General features: G+C 39.5%; 1 protein-coding gene across 4 annotated transcripts in view; it reads left to right on the plus strand.

The window, feature by feature from the left end:
- Positions 1–17,680, plus strand: part of ccdc88c (coiled-coil domain containing 88C) — a 51,505-nt gene that overhangs the window by 21,830 nt on the left and 11,995 nt on the right. For 2 of the 4 annotated variants that reach the window (XM_026285931.1, XM_026285932.1), the window contains exons 5-25: positions 719–777; positions 2,240–2,323; positions 2,419–2,559; positions 2,670–2,857; positions 3,067–3,148; positions 3,268–3,426; positions 3,757–3,903; positions 4,385–4,529; positions 5,955–6,136; positions 6,227–6,364; positions 6,484–7,554; positions 8,025–8,152; positions 9,873–10,014; positions 10,150–10,335; positions 10,453–10,614; positions 11,495–11,772; positions 13,733–13,876; positions 14,933–15,119; positions 15,307–15,452; positions 15,694–15,783; positions 15,926–16,212. In XM_026285931.1, the coding sequence (XP_026141716.1) occupies positions 719–777; positions 2,240–2,323; positions 2,419–2,559; positions 2,670–2,857; positions 3,067–3,148; positions 3,268–3,426; positions 3,757–3,903; positions 4,385–4,529; positions 5,955–6,136; positions 6,227–6,364; positions 6,484–7,554; positions 8,025–8,152; positions 9,873–10,014; positions 10,150–10,335; positions 10,453–10,614; positions 11,495–11,772; positions 13,733–13,876; positions 14,933–15,119; positions 15,307–15,452; positions 15,694–15,783; positions 15,926–16,212 (4,146 nt within the window). Of the gene's footprint in view, positions 1–718; positions 778–2,239; positions 2,324–2,418; positions 2,560–2,669; positions 2,858–3,066; positions 3,149–3,267; positions 3,427–3,756; positions 3,904–4,384; positions 4,530–5,954; positions 6,137–6,226; positions 6,365–6,483; positions 7,555–8,024; positions 8,153–9,872; positions 10,015–10,149; positions 10,336–10,452; positions 10,615–11,494; positions 11,773–13,732; positions 13,877–14,932; positions 15,120–15,306; positions 15,453–15,693; positions 15,784–15,925; positions 16,213–17,136; positions 17,615–17,680 lie in introns of those variants that run through there. The other 2 variants (XM_026285933.1, XM_026285934.1) reach the window with 2 other exon arrangements.

The following is a 17,680-nucleotide window of genomic DNA, read 5'->3' on the forward strand; positions in this document are numbered from 1 at the left end:
GCTAGGGCGACGGCACCCCCACACCCAATCCATTCTCTCCAGAGTATTTATTAGTCTGCCAGACATAAACCAGCTCACCAACACACAGACACAAGCTTCAAATAAGTAATCAAAAATAACGTTGTCTTATAGGGTTTGTGTAATAGTGAAAGAGTTGGTTTGCTTTGTAATGGTGTCCTCAGTTTTATAGAAGATATAGAAGAATACACTGCCTCCGTGTGAAGGCTTGTTTAATTTAATGATTGAAGAAAGAGAATATCCTCTCTTCAAGGTGGGTTCAGGTGAAATTCAATATTTTGTTAATATTCAATCTGCTAGAGCATTATTTAAACAGTGATGACACCGACCCTTTAGTTTTAGTCATTTTAGTACTTAAACCTTTATTACAAAATATGAGTTGCCAGACAACATTTGTAATTTTTATTAAGTTTGAGTAAATTTTAGATGGTTTTGTTATTTATTTTATTTGTTTTATTCCCGTTAACATGAACAGTTTTATTTTTAGCTATCAATAGCAACAATTAATATCAATCAATATCTAAACAGGGTTGTCATTTAGGAATGTGGGACCATAACAGATGTCTGTCTTCACTAGTGGTGTCTGCTTACGTTTTTGTATCCGCTTCCTGTTTTTCTGCTTATTATTTTTAATTCTGTCATTTTCTGTATAGTATCATATTTTCAGTTCTTGTGATTTCTAACCATTTGATTCCCTCAGGTAAAAGCATGGAGGAGGTGAAGAGACTGCTGTTGCTGATACTGGGCTGCGCTGTTCAGGTAAACTGATTGAACTAGCAGAGTTCCCCAGCCCACATTTTAACACCAGTGCAGGAAATCATATCCATGCCTGGGCATGCCTCTGCTTTTCCAGAGAAAAATGAACACATGCTCATTATGCTACAAAATAAAGCATTCATCAATATATGTCTCTGAGAAGTCAGCGCAGATTATTGGGTTAGATTTGCTGAGATGTTTTTAATGTGTCGTCTCCTTTTCCTGGAGATTGTTCCTCACGTGTCAGTTCTGCACTGGCCTGTTTCTTTAACACTTTTAGCCCCATCACTAGCTGTTTCTGTGAATAGATAATATACAGTTCACAGTGATTTAGAGCCTTAAACTTGACAGCGTAACATTTGCCTGTTGATTTTCTTTCTGTTCAGAGTCTCTTTGAGCTGGTCTAATCCTGGCCCAAAGCTTCCTCTCACAGTATTCCAGTCACGAGGCACACAACTCTTCTTTATTCCTTGGTCTTTATTCCGTTTGAAAGTATCTCCGGCAATCTTTTATTCAAAGAGGGGCTCAATCTCTGACTTAAGTCCCACTCTTTCATCTGTACCGGCAGTTTAGTTGACTAATCACCATTACGGCATACTAATGAATTCATGGGCAATGTTTTTCCTCTTTCTCTTCCTCTTCCCTTTACTTTTACAATTCATCTTTGCCCTTCTTTTTCCTATCCTTTCCTCTTCCCTTACAATTTCCCATTTCCTCTCCCCCTTCTGCTTCCTCTTCACTTTTTTGTTCTTTTACCTTATCCTTTCCCATCCTTTCCTTTTATCTGTCTTTTCCTCATCTACATCCTCCTTCCCTTTCTGGTTCCTTCCTCTTCCTCTTCCCTTTTCCTTTTCCTTTTCCACCATGTATTCTTCTCCCATTTCCTTTCCCTTTCCTTTCCTTTTCTTATCTCTTTCGCTTCCCTTTAAATTTCCCTTCTCTTCCTGTTCGCTTTTCTATTCCTTCTATTTTTCCCTTTTCAATGCTTTCCCTTCACCTTTTTTTCCTCTTTTCCTTTCCTTTTTTCTTAATCCTCCCTTCTTAATTATTTCATCTTCCTTTTCTTGTTCCTTCCACTTCATCTTCCTCTTTGCTTTCCCCTTTTCCATTATTTCCTTCCTCCTCTTTCTCCTTATTCACTTCTTTCTTCATCCTTCCTATTCAATGCTTTCCTCTTCCTTTCCGGTTCCTCCTCCTTCCTCTTTACTTTTCTGTCCCTTCAACTTTCCCATTTTCCATATTTTCCCTTCCTCTTTTTTTTCCTCTTTCCCTTTCCCTTCTTTCTTCATCATCCCATTTAATTAATTCTCCTTCCTTTTCCCATGCCTGCTCTTCCTCTTCCTTTTCTGGTTCTTTCCTCATCCTCTTCCCATTTCTTTTTCCCTTTTCTTTCCTCTCCTCATACGTTTCCCCTTCTCTTTCCATCCCTTCCACTTTTCCTCATTCTCTTTATTTCTCCCAACAGTGTGATCGTAAAGAAGAAATGATTGAGAAGATCAAGCTGCTTGACATTGAAACACAAGCCGCCATCGTGACGCACATTCAAGAAGTGAGCTTCCCTGATTTCGCCCAATAACTTCTTAAGTATATCATATACAGTTTATAGAACTTGTATTTGAGGTGCAAAATCCCTCGTGATTGCAGGTAACTCACAACCATGAGAATGTTCTGGATCTACAGTGGATGGAAGTTGGGGAGATTCCTGCTGAGCAGTTGGACCCTCTGTCTCGGACCATGGCCTTTCACCTACGCAAACTCATAGATGAGCGAGATGAGTCTGCTGAGGTTTGCCGATCAGCAACAGCAATAATCTTTTGTTAGGAAGTAGCACTAAACTTCCTCAAGCCATAGATCATTACTGATTAGATGCTGACTGTTCTGTTTTGTGTCATTAGCTGATCATAGAGCTGACCCAGGAGAGAGACTATCTTCAGTCCCAGCAGCCTTCCAGTCTTTTGGGCTTTCCCAGCCCTGAGCACACATCTCTATCCCCTGTCACACTACTGTCTAAAGAAGATCGACAGCATTTAGCTGTGGAGCTGGCTGACACAAAGGCCAAACTCCGGCGCTCCCGCCAAGAGTTGTGAGTGTGTTCTCTACAGTTTCTACTTTTAGTTTTACCTTGTTTTTATTCAGGTTTCAAACTTCATCTAGACGGCTACCTTCACTGACAGCCTCAGAGCTGTCAAAATAAAATTCCCACTTCTGACTCTTATTGACTGAAAAAAAAATCCCAAATATGGTCATCCAGTAGTGCAGCCTATCAGTGTTGTAAGTCTTTGCTCTCTACAGGGAGGAGAAGACTGAGCAGTTGATTGATGGCAAGAACGAGATTGAGCGCATGGATGCAGAGATCCAGAAACTCAAGCAGGAGGTATCACATCAAGAATCTTTGTTTTCTTACATTCACTCTTCACATAGTTTACTCAAACAGCGAAACACTTTACTGAGCTTCGGAAAACTATCATCTGTTGTGTTTGTGTGTGTGAGTAGAACACGCAGTTGCTGGCAGAGGCACGTTCAGTGCGGGCGTACCGTGATGAAGTGGATGCTCTGAGGGAGCGTGCTGGAAAAGTGGATCGGCTGGAAACTGAACTGGCTCGCTGCAAAGAGAAGCTAAATGATGTCCATTTCTACAAGACACGCATAGAGGTAACGTCTCTCCAACCTATATTGCATTTCCATTTTAATGATTTCAGCATTGTATAAAAAACAGAGCCGGACATCTTTGACATTACCTGGATAAAATTAGAAGGGTTGGTTTCTTCATGAGGGGACTGATGTACAGCTGCATGCTGAGAGCTCCTGCAGCTTTTATTTCTCAGATACAAAAAAGCCTCAGGTGTCTGCTGAGGCCCTGAGATGTTACTGACAGCCCCCTGACTCTTTCAGTCTCCTGTCATCGTCTTCTCTATCATTTTTGATCTTTTCTTTTTGTCCATCCCTTCATCATTTTTGATCATGTCTCTCTTTTGTGCACAGGAGCTAAGAGAGGACAATATGACCTTGCTGGAGACAAAGTCCATGCTGGAGGGGCAGCTTGCTGGGGCCAGGGGGCGCTGTGACAAGCTACACGAACTAGAAAAAGAGAACCTTCAGCTGCGCTCTAAACTGCATGATATGGAAATTGTAAGTGTTAATGGAAATTATTTTGGTGTCTGTGTAGAGAAAGTTCATCTTTATGCACCTTACAAATTAAATTGGTTTTGATTCACAATGTGATAACGAAACAATCCTTGATAAATCTTACTGTTTTGTAATGTTGGGGCAATAAATCATGCTGTAGACCTTAGTTGATTCATTTCCAATGTATGTGGTATGTAGCTTTGATACTTCATACATTCTGGTTCTTTGGAACTGACCACAGGAATGCTTTTGTTCTGTCAACTGTGGGTTGAAACATGCATTATGTAATGTCATGCTGACTTATTTTAGTTTAAACAAACTAAAATTAAAAAGGTTGTTCACATTGACCACCAACTTTACCAAACTTTTTCAAAATAATTTTTTAGAAGCCGAATCATTTGAGAAAGGGTCACATTGAATCTCTGAATGAGTACTCTTTCCCAGCACTAAGTATATGGTTTTTCCTGTTTTGTTTGTGGTTTAGGACAGGGACAGTGATAAGAAACGTCTAGAGGAGTTGCTGGAGGAGAACATGTTGCTGGAGATCTCTCAGAAGCAAAGCATGAATGAGTCGGCTCACCTTGGCTGGGAACTGGAGCAATTGTCCAAGAACAATGAGGTCAATGAGGGTGAGTTCCCCACAGTGCTTTTGGACAGAAGCTCAGTTTAAAACCTTTTGAGACAGTCTCATTTAGTCTTGAACTTAGAATTTGTGTTTTTAATGCTAACCCAACACAGACTGCCTTAGAAAACACAGAATAAAGAGTTAAATTTGGGTCACGTGCTGATGGCCTATTTTCTGTTTGTTGCTTTTTTTTAAGAACCCATCCCAATGCAAATATATTGCCAACAGAGATCTTGCCGTTTTGTTCATGCAAAGTGAACAAATGCTAATTTGCTACTAATAAAGCTTTTGAACGTGAAGTCTCTAAAAAATTAAGCAGGCACAAATGGGAGATTTTCGGAGTTGATTAGCACGAAGTCTGTGTTGACCTGAGAAAACTGGTTCCTGAAATATCTCTACCCTCAGGCTGTTTGTAAGCCGTTAGGTGTGTATACATATTATTTATATGTTAATGTACAGGTGACTCAGCATCTTTCTGCTGGATGTTTGCCACTCAGACTACTCAAATCTCAAATGAGTATAAATACTAACTACATAAATGCAATACAAATATATGCAAAATACAGTAGTCAACATTTGAAGTTGATCAAAATCTTTCATCAAAGTTGTCCTGAAACCTAAAACCAAAATGCTTTCTTGTCTTAGGATAACTTTGATTAACTTTTTTGATCCACTTCAGATGTTGACTACTCTTTAAATAAAGGACATCGGATGCCCGTTTCCCACAAGATGGTATTATTCTTTAGGGTCTTCATGAAAAGTCTATAACATAACATTGGTTCAAATTTTTGTGGTAGTGTAAAACAACACCCTTTTTATCTGGTCAAAAACTGCTCTGTTCACAGTGACCCATTTCAGTGCATGTCCTTTTAAATGATAATGAGCTACTGCTCACCCCGCCCTTCTCTCCCATTCTTACTCATGCAGTTATAACTGGTCAAAAAGTTTAAAATACATTTGTAAATGACTTGTTAGTCATTAACAGTCACCTTTATAAACCCCTATAAACCCCTTAAAAGCACTGCATGGATATTTTGCATTATAGGGTGGTTGTGTACACAGCACACTGCCAAGACACATTTAAGTTTTAAGAAACAATATAAAGATTATAGTTGATAAATATTTATAGTCAAATATATAGTTGATAATATAAAGAACCTGTTTTTGAGACCTTAAGAGTACAAAAGGTTTGCTAATAACTAATTGAATACCTTTACAGTGGGGTTCAAAATCTCATACTAAGTTAACAACAAGGGATTTTACATCTAACTTAATATACCAATATTTATTTATGATCAGTTATAATAAATGATTGGTAGATCGTGGAGCTGGGGTACTTTTAGTAAAAAGGGCACTATCTTTGGTTGATGCCCCTCATCTAGTCTGGTCAATATGTAATAAAGAGATTTTTGTTCATCCACTACTACAGCCCGTAAGTCATTTGTGTTTGAGCTGAACGAGAGCGCATCCAGCCGACTCTTGAAGCTGGAGAAGGAGAACCAATGTCTTCAAAGCACCATCCAGGAGTTGAGAGAGGCCTCCATTAACATGGAAGAAGGTCAGCTGCACGCAGTGGAACTGGAAAGAGAGAATCAGAGCCTCAGCAAGAAGGTACTTTAAGTTTCTGCATTTCCTTTAAATGTTAACTGAGAGCCAGAATATTGAATGCTGATGAGATCTCTTCTGTCTTGTGTGTTTTAGTTGGAGTGTCTGCAATTCCAGTTGGACCAGGAGAAACAGACAACTCAGGACATGGAGAACCTTGGAGAGGAGCTGCTAAAGGAGAAACAGAGACTAGAAAAAACTCTAGAGACAATCCAAGCAGATAAAGAGAGACAGGTAAACGTTTAAAGAAAGAGAGCCCATGATGATCAGAACATTATATGAATTATGCATAAATATATCATTATATATAATTCATAAATGTTGTATATTTGTATGTATGTGTGGCCTGTTAGATCTCGGAGTTGGAGCAGGAGAAAGAGCACCTGTCCCAGGCCGTGAACTCCCTCAGGAAACGTGCTCAGGTGAACAGCGAGGCACGTGTGAGGGAGGTGGAGACTGAAAACCGTGTTCTACACCAGACCATCTCTGAAACCGGCAGTAAAATAGCTCGTCTGGAGGCTGAGAAACGACAGGCGACTAAAGAGCTCGACTCTCTCCGTGAACGAGGAGAGCACTGTGAGGAGTTGGAAAGGGAGGTAACACGTCTGGAGCGTGTCCGAGAACAGCTGCAGAGGGAAACCGCCTCCTTGAAGATTGGCAGTGAACGCGCCGAGGCCCTGGAGCGTGAGAACGCTACTCTGGAACAAGACAATCGGCGGCTGAAGAAGCTGGCTGATACGGCGCAGAATGCCAGCCTGCGCTTGGCTGTTCTGGAGAAGGATCATCAGCAGCTTGAGGAGGAGAACCTGGAGCAGCGACGTGCCTTGGAGACCCTGCGGACGGCTGCCACTCGCCTGGCACAACTACAGCAGGAACATGCCGAACTAGAGCAGGAACACGAGGAGATGTGCCGCACACTGGAGGAGCTCCGCTCCCAGGCCAAGAGAAGTGAAAGACTAGAGAAAAACTACAGCAGTCTGAGCCAGGAAAATCAACGGCTCCAGCAGACCCTGGACAACAGTGCCACCAAGATTCAGGGTCTGGAGGGCGAGCTGAAGCAGAATGAGGCAGAGACGAAAGATCTGCGGCGAGAGTTGGAGGGGTTGAGGCAGACGGTGTCATGGGCAGAAGCAGTGGAGAAAGAGAAGAGAGGAATGGAGCAGGAATTGGGCCAGGTGGAGAAGGAGAAGAAGCAGCTGGAGAAGGAGACACGTAGGTTGAAGCAGCAGTTGGAGGTGAAGGAGACAGCGCTGGAAGAGAACTGCCTCAGGCTGGCCAGCATGGAGAAAGAAAGCACGGCTCTCAATAAAGAGTTGGGCCGCCTTAAAGAGGCCGCAGGGAGACTTAAAGAGCTGGAGAGAGAGAACAAAGACCTGCAAAAACAGGCCACCATTGATAAGAAGACTCTGGCCACACTAAGAGAGGTATGATGCATTAGGATGAGTCCATCACATTATATTATTCCAAGGTCAAAGTCTTGCTAATAACAAACCATTAACTATAAATATTGCTTCAATAAACTAATTTGCTGCTTATTAATAGTTAGTAAGTTAGTTGTTGGGTAGGACTAGGGATGTAGAATATGGTTATGTAGAATAGGTGCTGTATAAGTACTAATAAACAGCCAATATGTTAATAATAGGTATGCTAATAAATACCTAGTTAATAGTAAGAATTGGTCCCATACTAAAATGGTATCAAAATCTGTACCAACTGTACTGTTCTCTTTGTATTTGTATTGTTTAAAAAAAAAAAAAAAAGGCAGGATTTAGCTAGACTGCCTAAATGATTGGAGAAGTCTGTCATTTGTCACCAGAGACCAATTATGTCTATTTACTACAAAGATCAAATTATGACATTTTGGTTAAACATTTGGTCATGTTTTGTTGAGCAGGAGCTGGTGAATGAGAAACTGAGGGTGCAGCAGCAGTGTAATGAACTGGAGAAGCTGAGCCATGAGCTGGAGAAGATCGGCTTGAACAGAGAGAAACTCTTACAGGAAGAACACAGCTGTGAAGACAAGTGAGTGACATTTGGTATTAAGAAAATTATCATGCTTTGAGTTCATTGCTAGTTTGTAAGTACAAAGTGTTATAAGATCGTATAAAGTGTCTTGTTTGTTTTATGTGAACGCTTCCCTCTGAAAGGTGTATCTGTCTCATATACTTTATTTACATCACCACTTGTCTCCACTCGGTTTTCCTCTTGAGGAAAGTGTTGGGATTAACATGTCACGAGTAGCAATAGGAATAGTTTTTGTCAATGAGAATAAAGTAACATTTACACTACACAAAATAGAGAAAGTGTTATGTAAAACTAACATATTACCTCCTATGTAATAAATGAGTTTTATTAGGAGAGTTATGCAAAAAAGTAGAGTTTCCTCAAAACTGTTAATTGCCTTATAGTCAAAGTGCATGCTATCTTTACTGTAGTGTGTTGCAGTGTTCTCAGCTCTTTACATTATTGTGGGTTAGAAGGAGGTTTGCTGTGTGTAGTGCTGTGTTTATAATAACTTCTTTCATATTGAGGTCACAGTATGAAGTAATTACAGGCCTGACTCCGGTTTGATTAGTTTTCTCTGGAATGTTCCCCGTAGAGAGGGTTCAGTAGTGAAGTATTCATCTTTCTCTATAAGGAACTAGACTCACTCCCTCTCTCCCCCACCTTGAACCCTTTATTGCTGTGAGTGTGACAAGTGGCATGTATTTGTAAGTTAGATCAAAAGAAACAAACGTGACTGAATGTTTGCTGAAAGATTTCTCACCAGCTAATAGTGTCATAAAACGCTAGCTGTCGCTAATCACTTAATGTTTGAAGACGTTTACCACTAACAGTCACATTCCACTGTGCTTAGTAATCCATCCAAGAGAGTCTGTGTGTGTGCGTGTGCATGTGTGTGCGTGCATGTTTCTATTATGAAAGATATTCAATTGTTCCTTTAACTATTGCAGTGTTGATATTGTTAACTAACGCTATTATAATTGGTTTGTTGAAAATAAAATAGAATATAAATATTAGATCAAAATAACTTTGAAGTTATGAAATTAAGGTTGAAGTTAAAGTACTAAAATTACTGACAACCAAGAACAAAATGTAATAAAAGTGTCAAAATCTTATAACAAAATTATTAAAACAAGGACTGAAAATACAATTAAAAGACAATTTAAAATACAATAATAGTATATAAATAATACTAAAGTAATACCATGGAAATTTTCAGCCCTTTTTTAATTAAACTTTTTAAAAAGACTTTGAATACTCAGTAGTTTATTTGTCTTCTGATATTATCCAACAGTGGAAATTCACTTTTGTATTATTACAATATACTACTACTTTGTTTTACTAAAGCTAGTATTATTGATAGCATTTTAATGTATCCTAAAGATACACAATTCAATATTTTTCCTATGTTTGTCATATCTATACAAGATCACAGCTTAATTAGAAATGACTTTGGTAGAAAAAGCTTCTTTAGAGGAATATGCCACAACTATGGGACAGTCATAATATGTGTAAAAATTCATGTTACCCATTTTCACACAATCATTTACAATGGTATGTTTGTTTCATTTTTATACTTTTAGAGTTTGTTATATGGGTAATGAAAAAATAAAAACAGAGAATATTCCTAAGGCTGATGTAATGATGGATGACTTCTTGTATTAGATTTTTCAGATTCTGATGCTCACGCAGGTTGAACATTTGTAACATACTGACCTTCCACTTTCTCATCCTTCAGTAAATATAAGATCCTGGAGACAAAGATTGAGTCTGCGCTTAAGAAGACTCTGGAGCTGAGAGAGGAGAAGATCCAGAGCCTGGAGTCCCGCCTGGAGGAGAGCAGCAGCTTAAACCAGCAACTTCGCACTGAACTCTGCACTGTATGTTCACGCTTTATCAAACCACTAACATGCATCTACATGTCAAAACAAAGAAAGCTGGGGAGAAAGTGAAAGAATGCATCTGATTTATTACATCTAATGTCAGACAGTTTTGTTCTGGTCTGTCCTCACCAGGTTAAAAAGAACCTGGAGGCCCTCAAGCAAAGGCAAGAAGAAGAAGCGGCTCACTCGGAGATCTCCCAGCAGTCTTTGGGGCAGGATAGATGGAGCCCAAATAAAGAGAAGTGGGAAACCGAGCATAGGGAGACCACAGCCGAACTGCTCAAGCTGAAAGACCGACTAATCGATGTTGAGAAGAATGTAAGACGGCATATTTACTTTCAGCCATGGGGATTTTTCTTTCAATTAAACTCAAAGGCTTTGAATACTCACTAGTTTGTTTTGTCTATTAACATTATCCAACTGTGACCTGCCCAGAATGCTGCCCTGCAGACAGAGAAAAATCTTCTGAAGGAGCAGCTGAAGCAGTTAGGTTCCCAGAATGCACAGCTCAACGCACAAACACTAGCTCTGCAGAAACAAGCAGCGTCCTTACAAGAGCACAACACCACTCTTCATAAAGAGACTGCTAAACTGCAGGTACAAAAACACTCTATTTTGACCAAGCCTACAAATCCTTTAACAAATAAATTACAAATAGAAGACATAATTGTGAATAAGGACGTGATGCCATTATCTGAATTTGGCATTTTTGCATGGAAATTGTCCTGCACATGGTCCACTGAGCCTGTTAAGATTGTACTGCTGGTCAGTGCTTTTGGATCTCCAAAAATATCTGACATTGTCAGACACATAGAAATGATTGACATGACCACTGCTTAGCAGGGCTAGCAAATACCCTGCAAGAACAGGTGAGGAAGCCTGTTCTGGTTTTTTGGCTGTGTAAGGGTCTTTAGTGCCCCGAGAAAGCAATTTTGTGACCTCGAGGGCTAAAGAAATGACAGGTGTGATGCTTTTGAGGAGGACTGACAATTTCAACTGTTCACCTCTGACCCATACAGCAAGAAAGGCAGTTGCTTTTCAAGATTAAAGGGATTGTTTGGCCAAAAATGTCATGTCATTCCAAACCAAACCCCTATGAAATTCTTTACTGCAAGAAATACAAAAAGATTTTATTACATTACATGAAATACATTTGGAAATTGTAATTATTTTAAAGCTAGATTTGATTAAGTGGTATTTACCAGATGTCGCACAGGTCATACAAGACTGACTCATGCATTTTTGCTGTTTATTCTATTTGTTATACTTGCCTTGCCTTTTTTAAATTGTTTTCATTTTATATATTTTTTTATTATTTTATTTGAGAATAGAGGTAAAAAAAAAAAAAAAAACTGTTTTTATTTATTTTATTTTTTTTATTTTTTTACGTTTTATGTGAGATTATGAAAGCTTAAAAGAGATTGTTAAAATATAAAAAACCGAATCAATAAATGTCCATTTTTCGTTTTGTGTTCAGGTGGAAAATTCGACACTAAGCTCCCAGAGCTCATCTCTCATGGCTCAGTACGGAGCTTTACAGACCCAGCTGCAGACTCTGGAGTCAGAGGCCGAGTCTCTACAGAAACAGCGCGAGGAGGCGTGTGCGGCCCGCGACCGGGTCACGCAGGACCACGAGCGCCTGCTTGCCGTGCACGAAAGGCAAGCGACGGAGTACGAGCAGCTCATGACCCGATACGCAGGACTGAAGGGCAACCAGAGAGCTCTGGAGCAAGAACACCGCGCACTGGAGAGCAAGTCAGTTCCTTTCCAATCCAATCAGTCCTCTAAATATGCATTCATCTGCCATCCAGCCCTACTTCAGAAAATTATGCCTTTCTGTGAAATGGAAATCTAGCTTGCTACATACATTGTATATCACAATTTATTTAAAACGGACAGTTCCCCCAAACATGAAAATTCTGTTATTAATTACTTACCCTTGTGTCCTTTTCATCAGAAATATCTTAATTTGTGTTCTGAAGATGAGTGAAGGTCTTATAGATTTGTAACGACAGGAGCGTGAGTAATTAATGACAGAATTTTCTTTTTTTGGGTGTACTATCCCTTTAAGAAGTATTCAATTGTCAGGTGGCATTGCCAAAATGAACAATGAACATATCGAATAGGAATCCTTCATATTTAGCCTTATTTTCTGTAGTAGTTGACACAGTAGGTGACCTTTGTTGAGTTATTAAGCCCTTCCATAGGTTGCAACTAGTATATGGTTCTGTCTGCCTAGGAAGGTTGTGTAGAGTAACAATAGAGTAATGAACTGTGTCTGGTCTAAGCAGAGACGCCACAATGACCCTCATACCATTAGGACCGCTGACGGGACAGAGACGTTGAGAGATGGAGGGCATTTAAAGGGATAGATCACCCAAAAATAAAAATAGGATGTTCATTTTTGGGTGAACTATCACTTTACTAGCAATAAACAGTTTTTGTAAAAATGGTCTTTGCTGTAAGTAGATGCTTCCGGACTAGCATTATTTTTAACCATATGCAAATCTTTTTTCATGATATTTTTAAGCATTAAGGGTCAACTTCTCCTGCAGTTTAGTTTTTGACTGTTTGGATTTCAGTGGTGTTGCTAAAGTAACAACCTCCCTGGGAATCTGGTGGGCCACAGTGGAAAATATCCCTTATTTTTATGCGCACACATTAGACATTGATGAGCTCAACCTTCTATAATACACACTGATCCTCTCACGCGTGCCTGTCACACTCATTTTTCCATGGTGCAATGTGGAAAGTTGTGTCTTTTTGTAAGAGACAGGAAAAACATGGTTCTGTTTGCCTTAATGTAGTTTTGTAGTCTTCCCTTGGCTGTTTTATGTCTCTAGCTCATGAATAATGCAGTAGTGTGTCTCTGGGGGCCTCGGCTGAGGGGTTCAGCAGATGGCTGTCAGGGCCCCAATCAGCTGTAATGTCCGCCAGCCTCAGCGTCCATGTCCAACTCTCCACATGTCACACACACTCAATTTCCTAATTACTTTATTTATGTCAATTTCCATCATCCATTTACAACACAACAGTTTTTTTGGAGGAGTGTTGGAATATGAAACAGGTTCCCAAGCTTTTTTTTTGTCAGCTGAAACCCTGTGGGCTTGAATTATTTACTTGAAACGCCCCCTATGATTTTAAGTCATGATAACCTTTCAATAAATAATGTAACATCTCCACAAATAATTAAAACTGTCATGGAGAAATTGAATTTATAGAAGTGATGGGAAATAAATAGAAAAAAGTATTTTTCTGGTTCAGGAGTTAATTAAATAAAATAAAACTTGGCCCATCACACATGCACATTTAAAATTGTCAAACTAAGTATAATCTATTGTATTTTTTTTTTAACAAATATATTTGATCAAAGTGTTTGGTTTAATATGTTTAAATGCTTTACTCTTAAGATTATTTTTTTGAATAGTTTCCAATCATTTAAAAAATAATCTTAGAATTAAAAAAGAATATATATATGTATGGTATGTATGTGTGTATATGTGTGTTCCTAGGGAATTGTGAATGTAGATAGATGCACAAATATTAAATATTGCATCCTCCTTCACTTCCTGGAAGATCAGTGGGGAAATCCTGCTGTACAGGAGTTTTAATCAGAATGTGTTTCCTTATGCTCCTGAATCATTTGACTTAGATGTATTGTAGAGAAAAGTCTAGTTCGAATCACTGTATGTGTGTGTGTGTGTGTGTTGAACAGATACACGGTTCTCCTGAAGCAGAAGGACGCTATGGAGGCACTGGAGGCGTCTCTACACAGGGACCGAGAGAGTCTGGGAGAGGAAATTCACAAGAACACTCTTATCCTGGGGGAGAACCGCAGCTTGAGAGAAGAAGTAGACAGGTTCGAGAGACTTTTTATCAACAAAACACACTCCGTAGTCAGTATTAAGTTGAAAATATTAAAGAAGCTGAAGTGAAGGATTTATGGTAAATATGTACTGCCCTCTGCTGGCGGGAATAGACTACAACACTAGCGCAAGCAGTAATAACTGGTATGGATGCCCAGTATTTCAGTTACTATTTAATCATCACATAATTGTATATTGTTATTATTGGCATTGGTAATTTGTTATAAAATATAATATGCACATACACGTAATTATTTTTTTAAACTATAGGGTGCAACAGTGGCTAAAGGCTCATTGAGATAAATGTTGTGTTCGACTTTCTTATCCTTTAAACCACTAGATGGTGCAAAACGTTTACTTATTTAATAATTAAATTAAATAATTACATTTAAATGGTAAATATCAGCTGTTTGTCCACCTCCTGAAATCATCATATTTTTAATGAAACATCATAAAAAAAATATATATATATATATATATATATATATATATATTATTAGCTGAAGTATTTGTATAAATACTGGAGATCTTTTGTCGTGTAAAAGGCCCACCTTGCAACCTTGTACATTTGTAATATTTTGAAGTGAAACAAGCCCCATTTATGGTCTATTTTCACACAAAATCTGTTGCTCCATCAATGTTCAACAATAAATAAAAAAATCTACAGTTAAGCATTATGGGAGTAGTGAAAAGCACTTTTTTCTTTTTTTGTCATTAACTACTCAACCTCATGCCGTTCCAAACCCGTAAGATATTCTTGATTAAATCCGAGAGCTTTCTGATCCTGCACAGACGGCAAGGGAACTGGCCCAGAAAGGTAGTAAGGACATCGTTAAATTAGTCCATTTGATATTAGCGGTTCAGCCATAATTTAAGCTACGAGAATACTCTCTATGTGCAAGCATACAATGTCCTAGCTACATTTCTGGGCCTTGAACGTGGTACTTGCTTTGCTGTAAAATAAGCAACACATACAATTGAGGGCAAATGTTTTAATATATTAAATATATCAAACGGTACTATCTAAGCCTCTGATTATGTACCTCCAGACTGACACAGACGCACTTGCAGCTGAGGCGGGAGTATGACAGCCTACAACTGCAGACCAAAGAACTGAAGACCTCTCTGAACGAGTCCCAGCTGGACCTGAACCGCTGGCAGGCACGCTACGACCAACTCAAAGAGCAGCATCAGGGCCTGGACATCTCCATGACAAAACTGGACAACCACTGTGAGGTGAGAGAGACCTTATATAAGGAGTTAACTGAAACTAGATACACACTCTGCTTCTTCAGAGAACCCAAGACTGTTGTGCCTGTGATGTATTATACCATCACAGACGAGACTAGATATTGATCCCAGGCCTTGAAATTGATTAATTTTAACAGCTAGTGCTAAGATATCTTTCTTCCTCTGAATTTAGCTGCTAACCCGTTTGAAAGGAAACTTGGAAGAGGAAAACCATCATCTTCTGAGTCAGATCCAGATGCTCGGCCAACAAAATCAGACCCTGCTGGAGAGAACCATGGAGAGCAAAGAACTTTACCACGAAGAGCAGAAACAATACATGTGAGCAGTGTGTCATCATATCATCTATGGGTTTTAACCCCTGTACTAGGTGTATGATCCTAGTCAAGTTTAGGATCTTTTCATAATGTTTCATCAAGGTTAATAACTGATATTTATTATCTGGAGTGCTTGACTGAGGTGTTAGGGGTATCTAAGAAATCCTGTCGGAAAACGAATCAAGAAACTTGTGGTCAAACTTTCCTAATGCCATGCTTTTCATTTGTATCGTTTCCTTTTACAGTGATAAGCTGAATTCTTTACGGCGACAGAAAGAGAAATTAGAGGAGAAGATCATGGACCAGTATAAGTTCTACGACCCGACTCCTAAAAAGTGAGTCCATCTGTGGAATCAAAATGGTTTAAGACTAAAGAGAAACTGTGTTTCTAGGCCCTATTTCTCAAGTTTAACGATTTTTTACTATGAATGTTTAATACAAGAGAATATTTTGTGACTTTTTTTTTCTCTAACACAGGAGCCGGCATTGGGCTGGAGCCAAAGCAATAGCGAAATTCATCAAACCTAAGAAAGACAGTCAACGAGAACGAACTGACGCTCCACGCGAGAGAATCCGAAGCGCTCCAGACATCCCTCTGCCGGAGATCCCCACATGTCTAGACTGTCCCGAGAGCACACCACCCCTTCCTCCTCCACCGCTGCCCCCCAGACAGTCACGTCTCAGTCTGGACTCCATGAACAATCACTCCGCAGAGGAGAATCATATACAGTCCCCGACACTTTCACCTGCCCTCAACGGCCGAGGTGAGTGCTGCTGTCACGGGGCTGAACTGAGCCCTCTCATGAAGTTACACAATGATTGATTCTCTCTCAGTATTAAAGGAATAGTTTAAAAAAAAATACAATTATGTTATTTTACTCTCCGTCTGTGGAACAGAGAAGAGAAGATATTTCCAGAACTTTCTTAAAGTATCTTTTTTTTTTCCCCTCTTATCAAATGGAAGGCAATGGTACCAAAACTTTTTGGTTGCCAACATTCTTCAAAATATCTTCTTTTATGTTCCACAGAAGAAAGAAAGTCAGGTTTGGGGTGACAAGTGGATAAGTAAAAATCTCTTGAAATCATTGACTTGGAAATTATACCATAATAGATAAGTGGCACCATCGATAGGGAAAGTGATGGGAAATTAGGCCAAATTACTTTAGTATTGATTGTGAATTGCACTAGAGTCCATTTGAATCATTTTCTAGATGCCAATTTTTAAGCAGCTTTGGAGTTTTGACCCAAAACCGCTTTCACCAACTAAACATCCTCCGGTCTGAGCTAAAAAGGTTTAAACACTTTCATTTTAGTTAGCGTATACTAGTTTTATTGTGCTTTAGCTATCTGTCTTTTACACTAGGGGGCGCCATGCGACTCTTTTTTTTAGGTTTGCTATAATTATAACTATTTTTCCTCCTGACATGCACTCAATGAACTAATCCCATTGTAAATTTCCAATTTCAGTCTATCATTTCTCAGCTTTCCGAGCACAAATACTTTCCCAAGTTTCACGCTATATTGCATGGCCAAAGTAGTCTTCAAAGGGAACCTCAGGGGCTTCATTCTTCATGAATCATAAATGTAACTGTTTTTTTAATCTCTGAATCATCATTTCTTCTCTTCCACTGACCCATCTCTCTCCTTGTCTGTGTATCTGTCTGTGCATTAACCCTCACACACTCCAGCCCCACCAGCAGCAAAGCGTTTCTGCTTTCTCAGGAGCAAGAGCCAGGAGAAAATGCGCGTTCAGGGGACGCCGCCGCCCTCTCGACGATCCATCACCAGACGCCTACGCTTCTGGTCCTCATCTGACAGCATCGTTCCCTGCCCCCCCGCCGAGCCCTTTCCGCATATCGGCCATTTCTAACACTTCATCCTTTCCATCATCATCACCATCGCCATAACAGCTGCTTACTCTATCATTACTCTTCCCATAGACCATTATTATTATTTTGTTTTTTAAAACATCAAGCTATACTCACTAGCTTGCCAATGAACACTCGGAGCTAAACGCAAAAAAAAACACACACTCAGAAATAGATTTTCTTGTCACTCTCACCACCACAGGCTCAGTGCTGAATCAAAATGAAGAAACACGCATACATACACACAACACAAACCTTGCAACTCATATAAATGCTCTGGGGGGCTCTGGGACGGGCTGTGGGACTCTGAATGCAACCCTGCAGTAAGTAATGTGTATTAAACAGAGCGAAATGCAGCCGGCTT

Source organism: Carassius auratus, chromosome 17, assembly GCF_003368295.1.
Source record: "Carassius auratus strain Wakin chromosome 17, ASM336829v1, whole genome shotgun sequence".
Lineage (NCBI taxonomy): Eukaryota > Metazoa > Chordata > Actinopteri > Cypriniformes > Cyprinidae > Carassius > Carassius auratus.